The sequence below is a fragment of the Syngnathus acus genome, chromosome 23 (assembly GCF_901709675.1).
Source record: "Syngnathus acus chromosome 23, fSynAcu1.2, whole genome shotgun sequence".
Lineage (NCBI taxonomy): Eukaryota > Metazoa > Chordata > Actinopteri > Syngnathiformes > Syngnathidae > Syngnathus > Syngnathus acus.
In genome coordinates, this window is record NC_051107.1 from 2,030,289 (window position 1) to 2,051,204 (window position 20,916).

The 20,916-nt window shown below is 40.4% G+C and overlaps 2 protein-coding genes and 1 long non-coding RNA gene across 16 annotated transcripts in view; 1 reads left to right on the top strand and 2 right to left on the bottom strand.

Annotated features, from left to right (window-relative positions):
- LOC119117012 (ELKS/Rab6-interacting/CAST family member 1-like) overlaps window positions 1–4,636 on the bottom strand; it is a 53,144-nt gene extending 48,508 nt beyond the window's left edge. For all 11 annotated transcript variants that reach the window (XR_005096403.1, XR_005096402.1, XR_005096401.1 and 8 more), the window contains exons 1-2: window positions 4,397–4,636; window positions 67–858 (exon numbers count right to left, since the gene is read on the bottom strand). Coding sequence is in view for 6 of the 11 variants with exons in the window: in XM_037242931.1 (XP_037098826.1) it covers window positions 67–555 (489 nt within the window). In the remaining 5 variants the exon portion in view is untranslated. The remainder of the gene's footprint in view (window positions 1–66; window positions 859–4,396) is intronic.
- A 48-nt stretch (window positions 4,637–4,684) lies between these two features.
- On the top strand, window positions 4,685–11,326 carry LOC119116919. 2 transcript variants are annotated; one of them, XR_005096388.1, is made up of 6 exons: window positions 4,685–4,831; window positions 6,134–6,249; window positions 7,638–7,709; window positions 9,342–9,565; window positions 9,692–9,696; window positions 9,858–9,870. It is a non-coding gene; the product is annotated as an uncharacterized LOC119116919 (long non-coding RNA). The 2 variants fall into 2 exon arrangements; XR_005096389.1 differs by lacking the exons at window positions 9,342–9,565; window positions 9,692–9,696; window positions 9,858–9,870 and adding an exon at window positions 10,804–11,326.
- Window positions 5,924–17,829, bottom strand: LOC119116918 (ninjurin-2-like). 3 transcript variants are annotated; one of them, XM_037242679.1, is made up of 4 exons: window positions 17,651–17,826; window positions 7,844–7,980; window positions 7,622–7,701; window positions 5,924–6,296 (listed from the first exon to the last, which is right to left on the bottom strand). In XM_037242679.1, the coding sequence occupies exons 1-4, from the start codon at window positions 17,744–17,746 to the stop codon at window positions 6,130–6,132; spliced, it is 480 nt and encodes a 159-aa protein (XP_037098574.1). In that variant the 5' UTR covers window positions 17,747–17,826; the 3' UTR covers window positions 5,924–6,129. The 3 variants fall into 3 exon arrangements, with proteins under 3 accessions (XP_037098574.1, XP_037098573.1, XP_037098575.1); XM_037242678.1 differs by having other exon boundaries at window positions 6,273–6,708; window positions 17,651–17,828; XM_037242680.1 differs by lacking the exon at window positions 5,924–6,296 and adding an exon at window positions 6,723–7,465 and having other exon boundaries at window positions 17,651–17,829.
- Between the last annotated feature and the right edge of the window lie 3,087 nt (window positions 17,830–20,916).

Here is a 20,916-nt window from a genome sequence, read left to right on the forward strand (position 1 = left end):
AGCACAACTTCGAGTTTTGCACACGACTCTCCTATTTGTGGAGAAGGTAGAGAGGAAAAGCCTGACCTGTCTCATGGAGTGGGGCACAGTGGACGCCTGCGTGGGTTGAGTTGGCACGTCCCCGCCAAAGGCTATGGAGTCACTGGACATGACCCCACCAGCTCCTCCAGCGTTGATATTAGGGCTGCTCCCCACAAAGGCGGTCCGAACTCCATAGGGTACCCTCGCCCCGGCCCTGCCAAGCGTCATGGTACTTTTAGGCAGGGAGGGGTTCAGCCCACTCCCCAGGCTCCCGAGTCCCACCGGGTCTTCGGTCCCGTCTGTGAAATACATCGGCCCTCCTGTGGCGTAGGCGGCATTGAGCGACTGGATATTCTCCATGGATAGGGTTTTTCCGGAACCGGTGAGTCCGCCGGTGGAGCTGCTGCTGCTGCTGCCATTTCGCCGGTGAGCCAAACGTGGGGAGCGGGGTAGACGGGGGGAGCGGCCAGGACTGCCTGACCCGTTGGATCCCACCGCATCCAGCTTGGAGACGGACCGAGAACTTCCATACATGATGAGGAAATCTGAGCGACGTCTAAATTAAAGACTGAGAGTGCCAGATAGGAACGAAATAATAACCCAAGGAGGCAACTTGTGTCCTGATGAAAACATTAGTCACGGGAACATTTGCAATGTCCCCCCCCCCCAAAAAAAAAAAATTTAAAAAAATCAACAAACAGAACAAATCGATTCCTGTTTGTTATCTTCCGCTGGAGTTCTTGGTGACCTCGTGATGCAGAGCTGAGAACCCTGTGATCACTGTAATCCACACGGAGGCAGCGTGCTACACCACAAAGGCGGCAATCACTGAGTCACCTAAAGGAGGAGGCGGAGAGGATCTGAGTGAGGATTAAAAAATATCAAATAATGATTACAAATATTAAATGCTTGCCCAGGCTTCACAGGCAGGCAGTTTTGACCACATCGTTTTCTGTTGTCTCTACGACTTCCCGGTGAGTGCCGTGTGTGCCGGCCAATGAAAATCGAGCTAGCTCCGATGAATCGTCGCAACCTTAAAATTCCAATAGCTTACATAAATTAAATAAAATAAATAAATATAAAAAATAAAATAAATAAGAAATATTTTTCCTTATTTATAACAACCATGTTTTTTTCCAAACACAATAATGCTTAGTTGGCTGATTGGATGGATTTCATCTTCAGTCCACGTTGGCAGCCATGAGTTGGCCTCTATGTCAAATTCCACAGCCCTGCAGCAGTGTGAGCAACGCATACTTCCAACTGCACTGATCTTTGGCCGACGCCGTGCAAACTCGCAGCCCGTCAGTCCGCAGAAACGAGGAAAACCATCTGCGCCGCATCCCCCCTCGGGGCTGCCAACACACACCTGGCGTACACACACAGTCATGTACTCGACCAATCGAGTGAAAGCACTCAGACGAAGGTATCAAGTTGACAGATGTACATACGTGAACAGCTCAGTGGTCATGTTAGGAATAACAAACACATCAGACATAATTTCTGAGACAAAGGAGAAGTATCAGCACCACATTTGGACACAAAACCTGTGATGCATCATAAGATTGAGCAAAATGCCCGAGACACATCTGCTCCAGGCGAGGCGATCATGTGAGGAACCAACGCGCCGCTGCCAAGTGAAACATCTGCAAAACACTCCCAGACTGACTAAATTCTTTCAAATATGCAATGTCGGGATTTTCTACAGGCACATGCAATTGAAACGTAACACGTTGAAATGCATGTAGTGGTGGGCAAAAACGGCACGCTTTAATTCTATTTTCCAGTCGCTGCAGTAGCTTTGCGGCGAAGGAGCCTGCAGTGGCATTCTTGAAAGCCAAGAGTCCGAAATAGAGGCGAACAGATATATCAGGGTCTTGCTCAACTTTACTCGGTGACTCAACACTTAAACAGCATGAGGAAATCAAAAGTCTGGAATCCGCTTTTCTGGCTGTCACTTGGCAAGAGTTTGGTATTTTTGTTCTTGGACATTTTTTGCCTTTTGATTTGAATGAGCTGAATGCTTTGAAATTCAAATAGGAAAAACGTAAATGCGTAACGAATGGGGGAATTGTGGGGGGAAAATAATTTAAATTTTATCATTTTTATTGTATTATACTATATTATATTATATTATTATTGTGGGGTGTAAATAATTTAAATAATTTCCTTTTTTATAATATTATATTATATTATATTATATTATATTATATTATATTATATTAATTAAATGATTTTTTTTATTTCAATTTGGGAAAACCCGTGAATATTTGGAATGACAAAAATACTAGCGCCCATGTCATGAATTTTGGAAATATTTTTAAATTAAAATGACGTAAAACGGATTAATTATGTGTGTCAAAACAATGCGAGGATTTAAAACTAGCACTAACCTAAGAAAGGCAATTTTCTTAATAAACCTATTTAATCCCAATTAAATCTGCTGCGATGCTTTCCTCCGCAGACCTCAAACTCTTAGAACATCAAACTGGCCCATGAGGAGTCTCAGGGGGTTGAATGCCAAGTGCAAGGATGATGTCGTCTCTCCGATGCTTCCACTTTCTCTGCATTCCCTTCCTGTCTTCCCCCCAGCATTCCCGAGGTGTTGAGCCCGTTTCTATTTATACGGCAAACACGCCTCCGTCAATCACTCGACACAATACACAAACACACAAAGTCCAATTCCACTCTGTTTTCCCGATGACTTTTTCTGCTAATCTCACCCAACACCGACCAGAGATAAATTAATTAATGGAGGATATGTAGAAAAAACACATTAAATGAAAAGATGAACTGCCAATTAACATAAAATGGGACCTTTAGTTTCCCACAGGCTTAAAAGTGAAGTGCAATGAGAAGTTGCCAGGCTAAATAAAGGTGAGGTGAAACACGGTCTGGACACCAATAAATCCCGCTGCCCCCCCCCAACCCGCCTGGCAAAGCAATCAAAGTGTGTGATAAATACCAAACAAGGTGCAAGAAAGGTGAGCGTGGAGGTTAAAACTGAGCGCGGAGACTCCATTTGTCAAGGGCTGCTAAGGAGAATGGAGGTTTAAAAAATAAAATAAAAAAGCCTTTCTCCAGTCCAATCATTCAAGCAGAGGACAGCAGAGAGTGTTTACAGTAATCTGCGGGAGGAAGCAGGTTCTCTGGCTCAGTGTTCCTGTAGGAGGAGCAAAGACATGGAGCTGTGGGAGGAAATCACAGCGTCCTTTTCCTCTCATTCTCGCCTTCTCTCCCACTGAGCGTTGCACAACAACACCGGACAGCAGATTTCACTTCCCCAGCCTGCATCAACGCAGCCGTATCTGATTCACAGTCCATTTGGTTTGCAAATGTGTCATTATCTGGACACAGAGATCCAGTGTTTGCTCTGGTGTGGCTTTGTGGAGATACGCAGATAGGTGGCGCTGTTTTTAGGGTATTTCGATCAATTTGGACAGTTTATAATTGGTAGAAGAAGGGGTGGGCGAGTATATATATCAGGAATCATTTTTCAAGACAATCTGACATCAAGTAAGTCCTCCTAGGCTGTAGATGGCGCTATAATACAGCAGTGTCACAAGTTATCAGTGCCAGAAAGGTTTAGTTCACAATGTAAAATGAAATTTTACATCTCAAAAATACTAGCGGTACCGGTATTAGGTATCAATGAGTACTTAAAGAGTGAATAGGTGGTATTGAACATCTATAAAAAGAAACTAAAAATAATAAAACTTTAATTTGTTTTTTAATGTGTGAATTGGCCTGGTGAGAGACGTGGGAGGCAGCGAATGACAATTAAGTTGTTGGCGGTTGTTAGGAAACAACTCTTTTTTTAAATAAAGTATAAATACTTACATTTGTAGAATATTGATACCATGTGCCAAATTTTACTTCTTTCTTTTTTCTGAGCACAGTTAATCAATCTTTTTTTTTTGCTAAGCCTCGTATGTCACCAAGTTATGTCAGGCTGGTAAAGTGGTATCGGTGTTGCAGTATCGGATCACTTTTTAAAGAACAACACAGGGCAGATTGATAAGAGAACTGCATTGTAAATATCACAGCATGTATGATTGTAATTAGTAGACCGTTAAATTATGAGAATGTGCATGCTAGGCTAAGTCACAAGGCTGCAAGTTAACCCCAAAGTGTCCCCAAACACGCTTGCTCAAGCTGAAAGTGCTTTGGCTCACTAGCCATCAAATTTTAATTATGTTATTGCTGATGTTCCTGCCCGTTAAGGGTAGCGCGCACGCACACGCGCGATCAGTGCGCACACTGTTCACGTTTTAACAACTACATCCATAAATGGAATTGAACAAAAGCACAAATTCGCCAAATAACAACATCCACGCTCGGGGGCTCAGACTGACAGCTAACTTCCACTACTCACGGTTGCGAAATAAGCTCCAAGATGGACAGTCGTAGAGGCGCTCCAAGATTATCGCGTGGCTCTCGGAGCTCCCGTGGATGTTGGACGACGTGATCAGACCGTCCTGCGCCCTCTTTCCGCTCGCTAGCACCCGTCTTAAGGCGTATTCCAGGGCCACCCCTCGCTTCTCGCCCCCCCCAACACTGCCAGCTCCTCCACAGGCGGCGAGGCGGCTTCCCCACTGCGCGCCGCGGACGCTCTCGTGACGTCAGCACGTAGGAGCGCGTTCCCGAGACGTAGCCCCGCCCTTCTTGACAGCTACCGTAGAGAGAACAAGTAGCTTTTCTTTGCTAGCTTGTTTTGTTTACCATAGTTTTATATTTTGATTAATTGGACTTCTCATTGAGCGTAGCCACAAGTACATACGATATTATTTTGATCCAGCATGCAAATAAGGTAGTGTAACAGCACCGTTAGATTTTTATTGTCACAAATGGATGTATTGTGGTAGTTTTTCTGTCATTTTGTGTTTATTTTAATGTAAGTGTTCCAAAGCAGAGGTGGTAAAAATATTCACACTCTATACTTGAGTAGAGGCAGTTTGGAAGTGTATTGCATTCACTTAAAAAAAGATCTTGGGCTTTTTTGATTTCTATATTTTTTTCAGTTTTTTTTACTCAGAACAATTTTTCTTCAGTTTTTTTAGGGTGAAAAATATTTGTTGAATATATTTTCTATCATAAAAAAGTCAATAAATCAATAAAAAAACTTAAGCAAAATAAAGTATATATTTTTATATATCTGTTTATTTTTACTCAACCCACGGTTGTTAAAAATCGAAACATACTATTTTAACAAGGAATAAATTTCAAATGTAAAAAGTCAAAAAAACAAAATATTTGTACTTCACTACTTCCAAACACAACAAATACTTCATTTTTGTAATGCGCTACTATCAGCTGCTCACTTGTCTCTTTTCCAGACACATCCACGTCACTCCAAAAAAAATCCTCCCAACTTTGAGACCCACTGACCTTAGACACACTCCCAAACACACATACACAGTGTCCCAGTTCCCTGGGCGCCAGTCAGTCAGACAGCTGCAGTATATATAGTCTGCTGGCTAAAGTTCGCCACACACAAAAAGATTTTCACCCGAAGCTCGCCTCTCCACTGCAATGCATCTTTGACCTACTTTTTTTTTAAGCACTAACATCAACAAAACCAAATTATTAATCATTTTTATTGCTTAAGTCTGACAATTCAAGCAAACATCAAATCCCTCCAAGATTAATATTTTTAATTTGATATACAACTTTGTTAGCGTATCTCGTTTCCTGGGTTGGGAATGTCAGTGAATGCGCATCATCAGCCACGGGAAGTGTCCCGTGCGCTGCATACCAAAGGTGCTGATGAATAAGTTGAGCACCGTGGTGATGAACACTATGACGGTGGTTACATTGTTCAAGTAGTCCAGGCGTTTTTGAAGGGTGGAGTTATTCACGTCCCGGCGGCCTGTCACACATTCACAAAGACAAAAAACACACGTCTGCTTTATCCAGATATTTATTTATCACCAGATAAAATGAAAAAAACACTTGTAAAGAGTCCAAAATGCACTTTATAGAACCAGTCACATTTAATTAGTAGTGGAAATGCATCAGTTGGTTAAATAAATTAATATGATTACACTCAAGCATGTAAAATATTAAAATATGATTATTTTTTCATTCATAAATCATGTTGGTTTTTTTTCAGAAGTGAAGCCGAGCGAGCAGCCAACGGAAGAAGCCCGTCCTCTTGGACCCGAAGAAGCTGATGAAGAAGTTGATCACCGTGGTGACGAAGATGACCCCAGTGGCTACGTTGTTCAGGTAGTCCAACCGTTTCTGATTGGACACCACGTTCAGGTCCCTGCGTGCTGCAATACGCAAATTCAAGGACACACACACACACAAGCGCACGTGGTTCAGACATCTCACACGCATTCATGTATTGTATGCATACACAGCCCAATGTTGGGTTAGAATGAAGCGGCAACTTAGATATGTCCTTTGTATGTCATAACTTGACTTTTGGGAATTTTAAATTCAGTGCTGTGGCACCCTCTAGTGGCAGCTATAATACTGCAAAAGGCCACAAACCCTTTTTTTTAAACCCGATTCACAATACAAAACGCTGAAACATCCATCGCAGCAGGCAGCTACGTTGCGTGCCGAAAGCGGACTTGATGATGTTGACGAGCAAGGTGAGGAAGATGATGCCCGTGGTCAGATTGTTGAGGAAGTTTAATAGCCGCTGGTATGAGGGGAGCAGGGTCAGCTCGACACGAGCTGGACACACAAACACACACACGCGAACACACACACACACACATGCATGGTTGGTCCATAGCAGGGGTTTACAAACTTTTTTACAGCAACTTCCAACTCATAAAATGCTAAGTTTTTAAAGGATCACCATCATGAAATAATGATGGGAAAATGAAGCTTCAAATTTGCTTCATGAACCAGTTGTTGTATTTTTGGATTCCTCTAGATGGCACTCTCTGTTCAACATCGATATTAAACCGCTTTATTTCAACCAACAGTGCCATAAAGAGGAGTCAAAAAAACACAACTGGTTCATGAAACAATTTTGAAGCTTCATTTTCCTCATCATTATTAATGACCATTAATGTAAATTAGTTAGTAGCCCTAAGTGCTCATAAAAAGGCAGAGGTTCTATTCGTAAAAATAATTTTTAAGTTTCCATCACAAATGTAGTTAAAATTTTAAGCCAGACTATAACAATATTTCATTGATTCTCTGTCCACCACTAGAGGGAGCCAGCGCGCCACACACAAACCAACCTGTTATACAAAACAAAAACGACAGCAAAGCATTATTAGTCATTAGTGGATTAGATTTGCCCGTAAAACGTGTTTCCCTGTATCTTAAAAATGCATCCTGGCAAAGAGGCCCGTGCGCTCCATCCCAAAAACAGAAATGAAGATGTTGGTAACGAAGACAAGGAAGATGACGACGGTGGCGCTGTTGTTGAGGCTGTCCAGGCGCTTGTGGTTGGCCTCGTCGTTGAGGTCTCGCCGGGCTACAGCAAGATTTAGAGATCTCTAAATAGCATCACCAGCAGTTTTGATTAGTTTCTTCTTTTGTGTGTATTTCATGCAGGACACGTTACAGGTGTCAGTGTTTTAGGATGTTAATATGGCGGATGACTTGGATCTAATTCATGACAATGCCCCACCTATGATTATGATCAGGATCCCGGCGACTATCTGGAGACCCAGTGAGAAGGAGATGAGAGTCAGGACGGCTGCGTAGTATCTGAGAAGGTAAGCCAAAGACATATTTGTACGTACACCGACCACTTTATTAGGAACACCTATCCATTCATGCAGACAAACACATTCACATTCACACCTAAAGACCAAATTTGCCAAATTTACTTATGATTGAATTTCCTCACCTGTATCCCGCACCTTGCTCGATGACTGTCTTCATGTGTGTGATGTTCGCTAGGAAGAGAGCAATGTCCAGCATGCCCTCGGCCGCAGTCTTCTTGGTGGCGTACAGGTTCATGTTCAGGTTAGAGGACGAGCCACCCTGTGGTTAAAAAAACAAAAAAACAAACAAACATATAGATCATGAAATCTAAATTGTTTTATGTTTAATTAATAATTTAAATGAATGATTAAAATGAAGCTTCAAATTTGCTTCATGAACCAGTGGAGGTATTTTTGGTTCATGAAGCAAAATTGAAGCCTCATTTTCCCATGAAATGTAACTCAATGTGCTTCACATAATTAATAATTATGTGAAGCACATTGAGTTACATTTCATATGAAGTGGTTTGTGTCCCATAAATTCAAAGACTGTAAAATGCCGCTAAAAAGTAATCACACCTCATTACACAAACTATGAAGATAAAGATGCAGTTCTTGACCCGAATATTATAAAAGCCGTCTGGTGAGAGCAGCATTGCTCAAGCCACACAGTGACCAAGAAATGAACATGTTGATGTAATATACAAACAACCACAAGAGGGCGGCATTGATCAAGGCATGCATGAAAACAGGACATTTAAAATTACGTTTTAGGAAAAGTTTGTATTTATAAACCAAATTCTCATAGTTATGAAAATAAATGCTTCTATTGACTATTTTTGAATGTGCATATTTTAAGTGTAAAAACGGGAATACGAGGCGAAGATCAGATTGTGCATGACTTTCAATAAAAACATATGACATATTATTACGTAACCACACATAACAATGACCGATGGGGCCCGGTTTTTTCCTTTAGTAGTTTTATCCGCTGATGCACATACTGAACTACTCAACATTTTGGCTACAGACGCAAACATTCTGTCCACAAATGGATCGTTTTACTCGGGCTTTTTCTCCGAATAGCGATGTGTTTAAGACGACTTATACAGTAAATGGCACGTAACGCCACTGTTGTTCTTTATTTTTATCCCTTCGCTGTTTTTATGCGACGCTGTAATTTTGTAGCACAGTTTGATTTACTGTGAACACTAAAAGAGAGATTGATGAGCTGAAACCACACAATGGGGCAAAATAGTAAACATAATATTATTTATAGTTTTATTTTTGTAAATAAACAGTCAAGTTTTTTATGCGCTGATACTGAAAGTGCTGCCAGGAATCAAGACTGATTACTAAACCCACACTAACTTCCTTTTTGCACCTTAGTACAGCTGACGCATTTCCTTCTAGACGGGACAGTTTAGTATTTTCTAGGAAAATGTCCAATACAAGAATTGTTTAAAAGAATCCAACCATTCCTGGAATTAGAAGCCACACAAAGCCCCTTTTTTACTATGTTTTATTTTTAGATGGACAAAAAATAAAGAATGTTCGCCGAAAGAAGCAGGATGAAAAGTTTGTATAGAATGTATGGCCTGCGTCCATCACCAGCCCCCCCCCCCCCCCCCTCTCTCTTAGGAGTCTTGTGGTCTCACTCCATCAACATCAGCTTTGGACAGACCGCCAACACACACACACGCATAACCGAGACACTGGAATGTACTACAATGGCTGCATATAGTCTACTCGGACATATGCGTTCACTCAACAACTTCAGTATACCGTATTGGCCCGAATATAAGACGACCCCGATTATAAGACAACCCCCTGTTTTTCAAGACTCAAGTATGGAAAACGACTTTGTCTAGACCCCGAATGTAAGTCGACCCCCCCCTTTTTCAGTTTTATTTCAATGCATAAAAACCTCGTCTTATATTCGGGCCAATACGGTAAGAACGCAAGTGTTTACCCTGAATTTGGCCTGGCAGGTACAGTAGGTCTCACAGATGTTCATTTACAGCTGTGGCAGGTGTTAGGCAAAGGTCAACATTAAGTAAGGCAATGCAAGATTGAATGTAAACAGATAAATCTAACAAATAATCGATTTTCAGACTAATTGATGACACATTTTCAAAATCGATTCATCGTTTTGAGACTAATTTAATTTGAAATTGTCTACGTCCTTTACATTTAAGAGTCTCAGCAGTAAAAGGGGAAAGTATTATTTTTTTGTTTAATCAAAATAAAACATTTACTAACATTTGCTTTTACTTGGGATTTTTTTTTCCCACCTGACAGATCAACCTAGTAACTGAATCTTTGTTGACTTATGTGATAGCGCTCACCATCTGAAATAATGTCCTGTTTTTTAATAAAAGGATGAAAATGAAAATTTTATTATATTATATTCTCATCGGATTTATTGAATAATCGTCACAGTAATCAACTACTAAAATAATCGTTACTTGAATGTATTTTTTTAAAAAGATTGTTGGATTAGTTTATAATCTATCACAACATAAAAAGGTCACACAATTTTGCGACAACATTTTATACAATCTAAAGATTGTAATCCACCGATTCACTATCCGTCATTTGATCCCCCACTTAATATCCGCAGATGGTTTGCCACTATAGCAGCTGCAAAGGGCTGGCGTCGCCTTGGACTGGAAAATAGCTTTACTACTGAGCCGAGTGTGTGTGTGTTTATTCGCGGAATTTTTCCTAGAAATCCAGAGTCCTCGTAAAAAAATGCTGCACTTCCCTAAAAAGCAGCAATCTGCAAAAAAACAACAACACGGGCCTGTATAAACAGCGCTCGTGAAAAACAACATACCTGACCTATTACTTCCACAAGAACATCGGACACTGTACGTGCCAGCTTTTACTTTAAATTGCAACACACACATATAAACATACACATATGAAACCACATGGGAGCCCCCCCATTTACCTCACAGGAAGTGCTCCTCCTCTGCACTCTGATTGGTTCTTTAATAGCCAATAGTGGGTGGCCTCCAGCAAGGAGTGGAGTAACTTTGAATGTGTTTGTTCTTCCATAACTCCATCCGCAATGTTTTTCTTTCTTTCGTTTTTATAGACCCTGACTCATGTCAAGTCTGCATATGCCCATGTTCGACGCATGTGGGTGACCTTTGTTCTTCCCCTCGAAGCTAACTGTCACCCTGCTGTCTAATTAGCAGAAAACACATGCGGGGGGAAAAAAATATTTCACTCATATTACATACCATCCACCGCTATTGTTATACAAGTTTGGAAGGAAGCCGTAATTACTTCAGTGGAGCTGACCCAAGTTGATGGGTGGCTTTACATGGATAAAATTCCATTCAGATTCTATTTGAGTATGCGGACCCCCAAGGAAGCTGCAGACTGATTAATAGTGCATATGCTAGCTATGGGAATCTTTTTATTTGTCCAAGCAGCCGGACTAATAAAAACATTTTGTTACACTGGACCAAATTCCATCACACATAAATGCCAAATTAATCCATTTTTTTTGTGTTTGGGGGCAATAATGTTGGATTAGGTATCATTTGATTGTGCAGGTGTACCTAATAAAGTGTCTTATGTGATAAAATATTTGTAAAAAAAAAAAAAAATACTGGTAGCTGGTAACTCCGATACTACCGACTCGATACCTGATAGTGGATCCTTAGTTTCAAGAAAGATTAATTGTAGTGTATTTTATAGCATGTGTGTGTGCGTGTCCAGACACCAAATTCCTGGTTTTCTTCTACTGACAGGATGTCAAGTGTGTTGCGTAAGTAGTTGACGTCAGCTCCAGGCCGCAATAGCATCATCCGGCATGCCTGCCTGATGTCTCTGGACATGTGTGCTGCATATGTGTGGATGGAAGTGTGCCGGTGCGTGCCAAATGGGTGGAGCCAAAATGCATCCATCCATACAGTAAATAGTGTCATGGCAACATTTGAAACTCATACAGGTTCAAGAAAAATGTCCCAACAGGAGAAGCAATGAGATGTACAAAATGACAAGTATGCACGGCGCTTGTTTTGAACTCGTTGACAGGACTTAACGAGAATTCCTGTGGGTTATATTATTAGGTACACGGGGACAATCAACCCACAGCAGCTCATATAGGAGCACAACTTTTGTACAGTGCTGTTGAACTGCACTACTTCATCATACTGACATCTGTTTATTCTCTTTTGACCCTCACGTGTCGAGCAAATTTACTTATATAGCACACTTTGTACATTAAAAAATATTACAATAATATTTGTGGCCCTAAATAGCTATCACCTTTAAATAACAGCGGTCAAAGAATTGACCCTTGCGGAACCCCACATTATCTTTATTTGCTCAGACTTGACCAATCAAAGTCCTTATCTTGAAAGTAATAGTAGATAAACCAATTTTAGACAATCATTTATCATTGCTGATAGTTAATATTACATTTATATGATATTTTTGCTGCTCTTCACATTCACTTCCCCATCTACAGTATCTATTTATTCATGTATAGTTTTACATGATGGTAAGATTGTAATTCAATATAACCAGTGACCTATAGTAAGAAGTACGTATATAGTTTCGGATTCCTACGCATCTTCTTTTTAATTTTTAATATAGCTTTATTACATCTCAACATACATATGATGTCAAATCATGCAGCATGCTTATCAGAGGAACTACACATGTTCTCGCCACAATGGCATGTTCGACAGAAAGCCTCACGTCCCCTGCAGCATGATTTGCAGCTCTGTAAAAAATGTACTCGTCATTGTTGAGCGTCTGCTGGAAGTTTTTATTGGGGCCGAGGCATGTTCGGAGAGTAGATGGACGGATTTCAAGCACGCCTCAATAGCTGGAATTCCTCATGCTTCTTTGGGCTGCTAATAAACTTAACAAATACAGTTGTCGAACCACAAATTGGGCAATATAATTCTAATAGTGACATTTACGTAAGAATTTTCTGGAGAGGAATAAATTGTATTGAAGAGTACAACAATTGTGAAACTGTCATGTGTTGCAGATAGAAGATAAAAAGTGAGGCGAGTGAAGTTTGTAAAGTTGTCACAATATAAACATTTATTAAGTATTAAAATTTTAACATAAAATATTAAAAGTAAAAAGTAGAAATCAATTTAAAAATCAATTCCTCATTTGAGTCGTTGAGTCATTTTACTGTAAAATATAATTGTCCTTTTACTTCTTTAACAACTTTAAAACAGATCTATTTGCGGGGAAATTTTGATCCCTGTTAGTTCGAGTACGTATCCAAAGCAAACAAGACCGAACATAATAGCTCCAATGGGAGGGACGCAAATGCAATTCCTGCATGCAACATACGTTGTAATTAGCAGTACACCGCATACTCTTTAGTGCCCTCAAGGTGGAGGTGTGGTGCTCCAGCTTTTGTGTAACTTTCTCTTCTGGGGTGTTTTTGCCCTGCACAAAAAAAATAAGGTGCGTGTGGAGTATAAGCCTCCAAGGTGTGACATCACCCTTCCTGCTTTTCATGACTTGGGCCTTCCTTAATGGCCACTATACCTGCTTCCTTCCTCTGTTCGTGTGTAGAAGGAGAATGCATTTTTACTGTGGATGCACTGATATCGATACAGTCGGATTAAATGAAACTAAAATGGTTATGATCGATTTGCCTTGACGTGTGGGGTCCCTCAGGGGTCAATTTTAGGACCTCTTTTGTTCAGCCCGTATATGCTACCTAGAATGTCATTGTTGACTGTCATGGCTATATTTAGGTACTGTATGTCTGTTATTGTTCTCAAATGACTGGGCTTACTCAAAAGAGCATCAAACAGCTGCAGATTTTAAAAGTTTTGCAGACTCGGGTCAATTAATGGAGTCTAGCGTTCAAAGTAAACATGGTGATTCAGCATTTGATGTTGAATTGTAGTCCAAGTATCTCAATTTGGTATCAGAGTACTCAAATCTAAGTACGACTGGTATTCGATTTGGTATTGTGCATCCCCATTGATTTTTTTTTTTTCTTTACTCGTGTTGTCCGTTAGTTTATGATGGAACCAAACACAGGTGACCACGTATCTGAAACCCTTGGCATCATGTACATTTGCGCAAGGTGGTGTTTTGACTAAACAAACATTTGCACACACACGTTTGTCATTACGGAGCAGGTGACCTGGTGACACAATGTTTTGCTGCACGACACAAAGACAAGACTGTTTCATTACAGTGCAATCTAACAAGATCCAATAAAAAAGATAAATTATATGTATCAATGCTTGAAATCAAACTGTAAAGAGTTTTGAGTATTTTTTCTCAGGCTGCAGCGTACAAGTCAAATAATTTGGTTAAAAAAAAAAAAACTTTACTGAAAAACTGGTTTGTTTGTTCATTGGCTCCCATGTCACTCACCGGACCAGGCTCCGCCTTTTAAAGCCATACACACTCAAAAGTAAAAGGTATAATATGAGAATCCCGACTAGAAGTAGGGAAAAATATAATCATGGTATTGTTTTTAGTCATCCAAAATAAATGTTTGCAGCTCTGTGTTTTTCTGTTACAATAAATGCAAGGCAGGCAAATAAATAAAAAATGTAACTCAAAATATAACAATTAGATCATCCCGGCTTGCAAATTGAATCCATCATAGACCGCGTGATCTATCGCAGACCCTGTTGTCAGCACCGCCTGTTTGCTTTTGGCTCAAATAAACCCCGCAGTGTGCTTTCGACTAATTTCTCCTCAGATTCCAGGAATGACGCGTAGTTTGGCTAGCGCGCACAGCGCATACATACATCACGCTAAATACATCACCTCTTGATGGTTTTCTTTATGAGCCCGTGTTTGTTTTTTTGGGGTTGAGGAGGTCAAAGGACACACATGGGTCGTTCTGAATGACTGACCCGCTCTCGGGGGGCTTCTAAATATGTTATGTTATATATATGTATATGTTTGCAGAGTTGGCTCATAACCTGGGAAATTTTGCCGGACATTTTTATTTGTCTGACAAAGCAGCAGTAATATGATAAACATGTCCATATCTGCTATGTGGTTTTATGAGTTGTGTGAAAAGAGAAGTACGATGATTGGATTTAAAAATCTGGTGTTTGTATTGGGAGTCAATTGGGAACAGTGTGCTTGCGGCTGTACTTTTTTTAATTTATTTTTTTACTTTCCAACACACCAAGGGAAGCCAGCTGGACTCTTTTCCCATTAAGCTTTTTGAGATTCAACATGAATCCGCTGTCATTTCCCCTCCAGAAATGAAAAGAAAACACTCAGAAGAGAGATGAAGCAGAAGAAAGGCAGGATGGAGTTAGTAAAAAAAAAAAAATGTAACTACAATTATTTCAGGCTTTAAAATAAACCAATGACTCGCCGGACACTTTATTGGGTACACTTGCACAAATTCAGATTTACGATAACGCGCAGTGGAAGGCGTGCGGTGAAAGCGTCAAGACACAAAATGGGAACGTTTTGGAAATTTATGGCCTATTTGCCGTAGCCGCGGAGGAGGAAGCTAGCACAAATGTCAACATGTGGATTAAGTGTTCGTCGTTAGCGCTGCGTGTGCGTTACATAAACTGGCCCATTATTGTCTGTCTGTTATTAAAGTGAAAACAGGTTATTAAAATAGTCTAAAGCCACTTGGGGGCGTATTCACATGACATCTAGGGGTTATTTTGATAGGACATTTAAATAACAACACAGTAGCAGGATGAGGATATTTTACAACTATGTCAACAGGCTTGTCGCCATGGCAACAGTTATGTCACCATTTATAAATGACTGAGCGGCCATAAAACACACGTCTCTTACATAACAGTCACACCCTTTGAAACATGTGAGGGGTTTAACCACTCTTGGGGGGGGCATCAAATAGTACGCTAAGTGGGCCACAATAGTTCGTGATGGACACACATACACTCTTTCTGGTTCCTCACACTCACGCTCAGAATGTGATGGTTGGCTGAGGAAGCTATATTATTATATATATTTTTTTATTTTATTTTATTTGGGGGGGGGGGGTTAGTTGTATTGTTTGGTGTATATGGGTTGTTTCCACGCAATGTTGTTATATAGAAAAAAATGTGAGTTGCCGTTGCTGACATTACCGTGTGTTTACTTGATTGTTTTTTTGTCTGGTGTATTGTTATGTGCATTGTGTTGTGTTGTGTTCCTGTCGAAACTTGGTTGTGTATGTTATTGAAGTTCAATAAAAAAAAAAAGATGAAGCTATGTATTCTGCGAGGTGAGACAAGTGGGAAGGGGAAGATGGAAAAGGCGAGAAGAGTAATACAATTAATTCAGTAATTGGATTTAGGGCCAGTCTGCAGTTTGAAAAATTCAGCTTTGCTATTGAATTTCTATCAACTGTAACTTGAAAAAAAAGTACCTGGGACTGAATGTGTGGACTCTGAAAAGACGTATAAATACGTCTTTGGGAGTGAATGAGTGGACAATTTTTCACATACAAACCTTTGAAACCATACTGATTATTATCAGTTTAAAGGACATATTTTCAATGCAGCTCCTGTATTGGATTGCAACAGCTTGTGTAACTAAGTAACCAGTCCTCCTGTGTAACGCCTCTTTCCTTTGAAACTTAGCTGTCATGCTCGGAAATAAGTCTTACTAATTCTGTGTCGGTGCATGACACCCTACAGTGTCGCACTATACATAGAAAATGAGCAAGAGGTGCAAAGTCCTCACACCTTGAAAAATAGATCGGTCACACAGTTGTGCTACCATGAAAACCGCAAATTAAGAAGATCCCTTGAATTTGCGTTATGTGGTTTTAATTGCCTTGTAGTTGCCCAGCTAGTAAAAATACATATTTGACCTTTTTATGTACATAACCAGCATTTTTTACCTTTTTACGTAAATTACCAGGTATGTGTGGACTATATGAGACCAAGGGTGCAATAATTCAAGTATAGAAAAAAAGTGGGATGAATGAACAGCGCCAGCATTCATGGCCGCTAAATGGAGGGTGAAGTGATGAACCTTCTCAATTCACAAGCTACAACTACATCTGCCATCCAGCTGATAGATAAAATTCTCGCTCTCATGTGGAGTCCATAAACGCGACGTTAAGAGTCATATTGAGCAAACGTAATTAGCCTGGAGGCAAATTTTTAGCTTTTTGTTAATATTTGTGTTTTCCGTGATATTTCAAAATGCTCATTCAGTGAATCTTTTCTCATGATTGCGACATATTCAGTTAATTCCGTACATATATGACGGTACTTATTCACGACCCGTTTCATCCCTTCACTTGTAGGCGTAGTGACTGAATGTCCCAATACTTTTGCGTGTATACGTTAAAACTTTTTATTAATTACACTGACTCTACTCTCTCTCATCCCATCTGTGACTTTTCTCACCCACTCATCGACCCTCACTCACACACACACACATAGAACTGTTGAGTAACAGCACTTTGTTCACTGCGTGGCTAAATATACGAGTAACTGATAGGCCTGTTGCATGATGGGAGTAAGCAATGCTGATACAGAAAATGGACCTTGATAGGAATGAGGTGTGTGCAAATGCATGTGTAAGCCATAGGATCAATACAAGAGTATTGGGGCGAAGGTGGGACTTCATCTACAAGTTACCTTTGCAAAAATCAATCACTTTGATTTGTGTCCTGGAACCTTCCACAAACTATCCCCGGCAAAGTTTAAAAAAAATTCCAAAAGCCTCGTCTCAAGACAGCGGACCCCACCTTGACCCTTTTTCATGAGTAGCTGTTGTGTTGACCTGTCGCTACATTAGCGTGCATTATTAGCCTTGGCACCTGAGTCCTAATTGATATTTGATTGATGCCGCTGGTGTGGCTTTTGTTCAAAATAGTACGTGTAGTCCCCGAGAGCCGCAGTCCCTGTGATCCTCAACTCTCACGTAGGCCGGACATACCGCGACTCGGCGGCAAAGCCTCAGCATATCGGTCACATCACGGGCGAGTCACTAACCTGCAGGGGACCGCCGACCGGCATGGTGGATCTTTGCGACGTCAGGTCCATGTCTCGAACTTGGTCTCCGCGGTCTGTCTTTCCGAGCCCCTGCATAATCAGGCCTGTTGCGGGCAAGAACGCACACTGAAGATACAACGATGGCTTATGAGAGGAAATTGTGCCAAGCTGGAGAGGACACAGTGGCAGAGACAATTAGCTTATTCACCACGTCACAGTCTCCCCCCTTGCCCCCCCTTCCCTCTGTCTTTACACACTTGTCGCGTGCATCTTAAGTCTATCTTTATGTAATCAGCAGTAAATACAAAGGTACCTAAGACGGAACCCTGCGGTACACCAGGCAGGAATATAATGTGTTTTATGGCAAAAAAAAATACAATCCCACTCTTATTCAACAAACATGTTTCTAGATGTTTTGCAACGTTTAGAATCATTCCATTCAGCTTTTAATCGGGCTGTTCCACGAATTCCATTTCATGATTTTCCAGACTTATGCTTCTGTTGTCTGTCCTGTCAGCACACAATGAAGTATTTCACCCGGGATTGTTTTGCGGCCTATTATAGCAGGGGATTCCAAGACAATCCCTAAATGAGAGGCTGTTATAACAAGCCAGCCTGCCCAGCATAATCATTCCTAGAAACTTAAAAAGTTGAGCCACTCATTCTGCAAGTTGCTTCTCGCTCTACTTCATCGCCATTCTTTGAAAGAGCATAAGTTGATAATAGTTAAAGGAAAACATCTCGACAACACTGCAGGGATTTAAAGATAGATGTTTTTTTGACTTTCCCACATTTTTCAAAGGATTCCAGATACACTCTAAGACTTGTGTTTTGGTTTTTTCCCCCTGTTTGGGAGGGTTGAGTCAGTTCAGCACAAGGTGTAGCAATGTTGCACATATGTCAACAGTTGCGAAACACTGGCGCAACCTGCCACACGGGCTCCTTTCATTCACGGAATCCTTCGTTAGTGTGAATAGGAAATGCTTTTATTAGTGCCTACAAGTTATTTTTGGCACGGCTCTCCGTTGTGATATTGGCGGCGCTGTGCCAGCGGGCATCGGAATTCATTAGTCACCAAAAGTAGCATTTTGGCATCTTCACACACTCGACGCATCTCGTCATGACAATTTTTGTATGTAAATAGAAGATTCAACCATTTCGAATTTCCAATGACCCAAGATGAGCTGTGGTGGCATGTGATACTTTGTGCACAAGCACAAACCATGCCTTTGTGTTTGGTAGTCTGTTTCATTGTTATCTTAACACTCTTTGTCTTCATTCTCATTTTTCAGTGCCAGGCTCTGCTGGTCTCTCTTGCTGTCTATCACACACAAACACACACGTACACAAAAAGACACACTAACCAGGCAGTGCCAGTCGCTTCACTTCGCTCTCGGTAACGAAGCCTTTCAGGAATACGTCATTTAAATACACTGAAAGCAGATTTGTAAAATATGCCAAATCTATTAGACAAAACATGTCATCCTTTAAAGAAAAATGGTCAGAGAAATAAATGCATTTTTCATCCTTACGCAGGAATTCAGAACCCTAATATATATATATATAATGTTAGTAAAGATAATGCTGCTTAAAAGATACTCAGTTGTGCACACAAAATAGGTCAGTGTTGATATTTGCAATTTAAGAATATTCAAAATGTTCTTTGGTGCTCTGAACCCAACTAGATCACCAAATTGCATATTTTTAATATTGACTAAAAAACGTAACCTATTTACTGTCTGGTTTGCCTTCAATTATGTGTTCCAAAAAATTAAGAAGAGGCTCACGTTTCCTAATTTAGAAATTATGGTGCTTAATATGTGGCTATTTAAGGATAAATTGGTGCAGACAGGCTGGAGGGTTTCTACAATTGTTACCGTCCTTGAGACAGTAGACTTTGTCCGCAAAGATCAAGAAGACATAAACTGGAGCTTTTGTGTTACCACTATTTTGCAAGACACTTAACTAGCCTATAAAGGAGGACGATAATCGCTGAGGTGAATGCAGATTCTCCCATTACCATCCACCCTGCTGAGGAATTCCCAACGCACAATTACACTTCACAAACAAACCACAACATCATATTCAAACTTCTCCCAAGTCCTGTGGGGGGGAAGAGAACCGGTTTATTTTAATGGAGTCCAAATTGGACAGTTACCAGGGGGATTGAGAACATATGTTGTTGAGGAGTAGAATGGGATTGCTCAAGTGTGGGAAGAGATTGAAAAAGACATTTTGATAGAGAAATTAAGATTGGGCTCTGTAGTGACACCCTCTGGTGGAAGGATATACAGCAGGCACATTTGATTGTGAGCTGCAAGAACATTTTTGTCTGATTATGATAAGAAAAAATGTGGTTTTGAATTTTCACTGCACAATGAGTCGTAGTTATATTTGGGCCCGTTTTATGTAGCGAAACAATTGAAAACACACAGCAGGAAACGTCTACGCTGTTGAACTGTGAAAAAAACACAACTTGTATTTTTTGGGGGGGGCTTAAACAGTAATTCAAATTTAACAACTTTAAAATATGAGTTATTGTTATTTATGGAAACAATGTTAGTTAGCAAGCAAGTTGCTGAGTTGTTTTTACTCGTCATTAAGTTGGGGTTGATAATACAAGATAATACACTAAAATCCAATTTTCATCAAAATTTCAAATAATTATTTCAATTGCCCAATGTATTTTTTTCATTACAGACATTTGACATTTTTAGTTCGCCCAACTTTTTTTTACAGTGTAACTACCACCATGAGTGACAAATATTATTAAACTGAGAAGCAAAAATAAAAATACTAAAGAAAAAAATATTTTTTTAAAAATTACAGAAAAATGCAAATAAGATTGGATGTGGCTAAATAAAAGATAAGAAAAGCAGAGTTCCCCATAAATTCAGACATAGTCTAATAAAATTCGCAAATACGATTAGTCGATTAATCGACTCGTAGACTTTATCATTGCTTGAGGTCGACTGACAATTGCTAAATTGCTAATCACGTGTTTCGCTCATGAAAAAGAGGAATCAGACAGTGGAAGAAGTGATGAGAAAGTACTCAAAGCAAGAGTGAAAGTAGCTCGATTTGGTCGAAGTTTATGACCTGTCGCAACCCGTCGGGCCCGATTACCTGCAACCTCAATGACTCGGGGTCACGCCTCCTCCACCCGGCGCGCACTGATAGCCTCGGGACTGATTGAGCCTTTTGTCAGGTGACATGCAAAATAAGCGGTTTTGGCGTAACATCTGACATCGACCTGTCAATCAACG